The sequence below is a fragment of the Macadamia integrifolia genome, chromosome 5 (genome assembly GCF_013358625.1).
Source record: "Macadamia integrifolia cultivar HAES 741 chromosome 5, SCU_Mint_v3, whole genome shotgun sequence".
Lineage (NCBI taxonomy): Eukaryota > Viridiplantae > Streptophyta > Magnoliopsida > Proteales > Proteaceae > Macadamia > Macadamia integrifolia.
Genome location: NC_056561.1, coordinates 36417202 through 36422633, shown reverse-complemented (window position 1 = coordinate 36422633; position 5432 = coordinate 36417202). Strand labels below are relative to the sequence as shown.

At 39.2% G+C, this 5432-nt stretch overlaps 1 protein-coding gene across 1 annotated transcript; it reads left to right on the top strand.

Annotated features, from left to right (window-relative positions):
* Positions 1–338: 338 nt before the first annotated feature.
* Positions 339–5129, top strand: LOC122078052 (cysteine-rich receptor-like protein kinase 2). Its single transcript, XM_042643926.1, has 7 exons — positions 339–1262; positions 1481–1597; positions 1898–2037; positions 2210–2420; positions 4134–4368; positions 4668–4870; positions 5071–5129. The coding sequence occupies exons 1-7, from the start codon at positions 509–511 to the stop codon at positions 5127–5129; spliced, it is 1719 nt and encodes a 572-aa protein (XP_042499860.1). The 5' UTR covers positions 339–508.
* Positions 5130–5432: the final 303 nt, after the last annotated feature.

Below are 5432 nucleotides of genomic sequence, written 5' to 3'. Positions count from 1 at the left end.
AAAAAAAAAAAAAAAATACAAGTTGAGTGCTGACGACGGATGCCACAGAAAGATTCAACTGATTTCAAACCACGTTGTCCTAATATTTGTATGCTTTACTTTTGTGATGTATGCAGATACCAGCCAATGTTTTAGGTCCTCAACTCGCGAGGGATGGTGTGTACAGAAAAATATTCGTGTACAAAAGTCATAGTTGTAGCCAAAGTCTTTTTAAGTGTCACTGTAATGTAGGATGCTTTCTCCCCATTTCAATTTCTGAGACTCCAATAAAGACCGATGAGTTTCCCTTCCCCACAGGGAAGGAAAAACCGTGGGTAGCACAAAACAATAAGGGGTGGGAGTTTAACATGGTCACATCACCGCCAGTGAAGGAAAACTTTCGCATTTAATAACATGCTTATACACCACATTTCTCATAGTTGTAGTCAAAGTCTGTTTATTCCTCTATGCTTTGCTCATAGTTTTAATATCCGCCAATACATGCTCATACACCATATTTCATCAAAATATGAAGAAACCAAGTGGTCCTCCGTTCCTCCTCTTCATGCTTCTCATAACTCTACTAGTTGAAACAAGAGTAGCAGATCCAAGATACCAAACAGTTGAGCTCAGGTGCAAAACTACATTAGAACAAAACACAACCATCTTTGTTCCCAACTGCATCGCCACCATGGATATCGTTGGCAACAAGACTCGAACTTTCGGTTTTGGAGTAGCAAATGTGGGCTTAGGGCCTGACGGTTCCTACGGCCTTGCCCAGTGTTATGGAGACCTCTCCTCACTTGACTGCGCTCTTTGCTTTTCCAGGGCTCGCATTCTCAGTCCCGAATGCTATCCTTACAATGGGGGCAGCACCTACTTGGATGGTTGCTTCTTGCGTTATGAGAATTATAGCTTCGTCCAAGAGTTTACAGGTCCTGGAGACAAGGTTGTGTGTGGAAATAGATCGCGAAAGGGGCTTGAATTCCAGAAGTCTGCCAGAAAAGCTGTGTTGGATGCAGCTGCAGCTGCACCAGACCAGGGAGGCTACTCCAAGTCAGCAGTGTGTGTGTCAGTGCCGACGAATGATTCAGCTTATGTGTTGGCAAATTGCTGGAGAACATTGAATGCAACCTCTTGCAGAACATGTTTGGACAAAGCATCAGCCTTGATAATGGGTTGCTTGCCATGGTCAGAAGGGCGGGCTCTGTACACAGGTTGCTTCATGAGGTATTCAGACACAAACTTCCTGAACGCAGAACAGAGTGGTGGGCGATCAAAAGGTATGTAAATAGGCATCTACTCCTCTACACATCTTGTATGGGTGATTTCAATGACATTAATTCAACAATAACTCAAAGTCTAGAATTAAGTATCAAGAGACACAACGTAGAGATTAAAATAAGAATCATGAATTGTACATCTTTGGATAAATTAATACAAAGGTTCCTTTATTGTTCAATTTTACCTGACCACTCATCTGCATTAACTGCCTTTGTAGGGAGCAAACTAGCGATGATGGTGGTTGCCGTTTTGAGTTCTGTGGCTGCTTTAATCATCCTCGTGGCTATTGGAGTTCATATTTGGAGGCACAGGAGAATACAAAAGAAAAGAAGAGGTATAAGGCTTCCAAAATTTATACTCACTGGATTTCAAATCACAATCATCCATATGTAATAAGCATTTAGTAGTATCATGAGAACAGGCTAATCCTGTGCAGTTGAGAATGGTTTACACTGTAGGATTTCCTAAGTCACATCTTATGATTTTCCAAGGAACCCTTTGAAAATAGCCTTGCTACTTTTGAAGTGCAGAAAAACCTCATTGACTTTTACAAGATAAAAACTTAACAGGACAATACAGTTAACCAGGTTAGATGTTAATGCCAATATTTTGTTCTCTCATATTCTGCTTTCAGGTACAAATGATACAGTAAAAATGGTGAAGATGCTTAATGACAGTAGCTTGAATTTTAAGTACTCTGCACTAGAAAAGGCCACTGGATCTTTTGATGATGCCAACAAGCTCGGCCAAGGAGGATTTGGAACAGTTTATAAGGTAACTTTCCCATAAGTCAGGAAACCAAATGCCTGTGTCAAAGTACCATATCTGTTTCTTGGGCATCTAAACTCAAAACCATGTTCCAAATGTTGGAGGAACTAACTTCTGAGATTTCGGGTAACCACTCTGTTGATATGTTGTCCAATTGTATTCTGATTTGATCTTCTAGGGAGTTCTGCCTGATGGAAGGGAGATTGCTGTGAAGAGGCTTTTCTTTAATCAAAGATACAGAGCTGCAGATTTTTATAATGAAGTTAACATGATAAGTACCCTGGAACACAAGAATTTGGTCAGGTTGTTGGGTTGCAGCTGTTCAGGACCAGAAAGCCTTCTTGTCTATGAAATTCTCCCAAACAAGAGCCTTGACGGCTTCCTCTTCGGTATTGTCTAATGTTTCACTCTGCAATCTATCCTTCAATTCTTCTGCTCACTGTTAAATTTCAACTCATAATTTGGTTGCACTTGTTGGGCTGGGTCCTAGGTATGATACCTGCAAATCATACTTACAGAAGAAAGGACCCAGCATCTTGAGCTGCATAAGCTGACCAAATGACCCTAATTGCTAAACTGTTCAAACTACATACTGTAGGACTAGATTTGATAACTCAAACTAGTCCCAAAACTGCAGGAAACTATAAACCAAAGAACAACCAGTATCCACCCAACAGTAGACAATAATATCCGTCCAAAAAACTAATCAATCAACAGTCCTTGAAAACCAGATTAGTGAGTCCTAAGTCACGGATTTCTGAGAACAGAATTTTACCAACAGATAGACTCTTCAGCAACAGAAGTAGAATAACAAATAAAGTACGATCAGAATCAATACATCACAGAAACAGATAAACCAAGACAGCCTTGAATCTGGACAGTAGGATCTGAAATCTGACCTTCGATCATAATAAAGACAGAAACTTCCACAGCAGAATGTAAAGACAGCAGACCAAGCTAGAACAAGCTATCGGTCTCAATCAATTTTGGGGTTCTTAGGACAGATCAGTATGTGACCAAACAGAGACTTCCAGGGCTGGAATAAACCTCACAAAGTCCATCAACCATATACGAGATGATAGGAAGTTACTGGACTCAGAAAAAGTCAAGTACTCCCACCAGTTTCTGATGTGAACTGCAGAAAATCACTAAAAGACAAAACTGGGAGATTTTTAATATCTCTCGAATCCCAGGCCAGAAAGACCTGCCCCTTGGATCGAGTCTTCCCCTAGGTAAGAGACACCTGCGACCCAATTTTCAGCCCAAACCGATGGCTGGTTTGATCTGGACAGAAACTGTAAAGTTCTCGCAGATTCTTCTACTTTCAGGGACAGAACTAAGAGAATAGATAATTTAAATACCTGTATGAGTAGACCAGATCTGTAACACTTTGAGTTATATAAAGACAAAGACAATAACTTGAAGGAACCTCTTGAACTTCACGCCGCAAAGAGTCAATTGGATCAAACACCAATTCCTTCAGCCTTGATCAAATACAAGACAACTCTTCATGAAGAATACAATAGCAACAACCATTATTTTTTTATCAAAATCATTCTAGGCTTTTAGAAGCCTCCTCTTATTTATTTATAATGTTAATGGGGGAGGAAATTACAAAATAGAAGATTCCTCAAAGAGGAAACCAAATATTCTCCTAATACAATAGTTACTAAAAACTGAAATTAGAAACTAGTTGAAAAAGGAAACTAACTACTAATGACTTGACTCAATTAATAACTTGACTCCTAGGGAAACAAATATAACTCAAATCAAGCCCAACTAAAAAGGAAAACTAATGAAAATGGAAACTAACTAGTAATCCCGTACTCAATCTTGGAGCCCCCATTTTAGACCCATAAAAGTGGTTTATTACACTCAAAACACGTGGGATCAAAGGCCCAACATGTATGGAACCCAACTCTAGGCTTATTCCTAATAAAACAAGCCTATTTTGGTAATTAATCTGCATCATTACAGGCCTGAATTTGCAATTGGATATTTTTAACAGCTTCGAAACAAAGTGAATATGTAGCTCTTCTTATAGTTTCGAACAGCTTTGTGAAAACTGAATAGAGTTTTTCTTTTGTTTGACAACAAGATAGATCCAAGAAGAGGTAAAGCACTGAATTGGAAAAGAAGATTTGAAATAATCAAAGGGACATCAGAAGGTTTGGTCTACCTTCATGAGAACCCCAATGTTAGAATCATCCACAGAGATATAAAAGCCAGCAACATCCTATTAGATTCAAAGCTTCAAGCTAAAATTGCTGATTTTGGGTTGGCAAGGTCTTTCCAAGAAGATAAAAGCCACATCAGTACAGCCATTGCAGGAACACTGTAAGTTTACGTTCTTTGGTTGTTTCAGCAGTCATTAAAGAGAAGAATCATTGATTGAAGTAATTTGATTTCCATAACCTTAACTTTGAAGCATCATGAATTGTCTTCTGTGGATGCCCAATGAAGTATATCCCTAGGGATGAAGATTAAGTTTTCCACACATAAATTCATGAATATGCAGATACACAGTTAACATCAATATTTTTCAACATGCATATGAAAGTTTAGATGGATGCACATATCTGCGTACTGGATATATGAAGAACTTAGTTATTTCTGTTTTATTTTATGAATCCCAGAGGGTATATGGCTCCAGAGTACATAACCTGTGGTCAGTTAACAAAAAAGGTAGATGTCTATAGCTTTGGGGTGCTTTTACTAGAGACTGTTACTGGAATGCAGAACAGCAGAAACGAAACATCTGAGTACTCTGATAGTCTTGTCACTTCTGTAAGTTTCTATACATCATCCTTTCCATTTCCCTTATATTTTCCCCAGAAAAGTACTTTTCTTCACCTGCTAATCTTTATATCTTCTGTTCTATCTTGTTCCATTTGGGTGAAATAGGCATGGGAGCATTTCCAACTGGGGACAGCAGAGAATCTTTTTGACCCAAATTTGATGTTGAACAGATACAATCACAGTGATGACATTAAGAAGGAGATTTTAAGGGTAGTACATGTGGGATTCTTGTGCATGCAGGAGGTGCCTTCATTAAGACCATCAATGTCAAAGGCCCTACAAATGCTGTTGAAGAATGATGAACTCCCTGCACCCACCACTCCGCCTTTTATACTCAGTGATACAAGCAGAGACCAATATCATCCTCCCAGTACTGCACTTTCAATTGCAACTGTCTCTCATAGCTCCTTTAGTGCAAGGTGACCCCAGAAAGGAAATACAGAAAACAAACCCATGCTGGTGCTTGTGTGAGAGCAAGAGCCTGAGCAGTTTGGATATAAACTTATAAAGCTTGGCCAACTTCATTTATAGGAGTCTAACTGGAAAAGGTTGATGATGTCTGGATGGAACTGAATAAAGCTTTTTTATTGACGAGTGTAACC

What these genes read in the sequence shown, in the direction of transcription:
- LOC122078052 (XM_042643926.1), top strand. Translation starts at nt 509, where the DNA reads ATGAAGAAACCAAGTGGTCCTCCGTTCCTCCTCTTCATGCTTCTCATA. An exon ending in GAGTGGTGGGCGATCAAAAG is followed by an intron (nt 1,263 to 1,480) that starts GTATGTAAATAG and finishes CTGCCTTTGTAG; the next exon opens with GGAGCAAACTAGCGATGATG. An exon ending in AATACAAAAGAAAAGAAGAG is followed by an intron (nt 1,598 to 1,897) that starts GTATAAGGCTTC and finishes TTCTGCTTTCAG; the next exon opens with GTACAAATGATACAGTAAAA.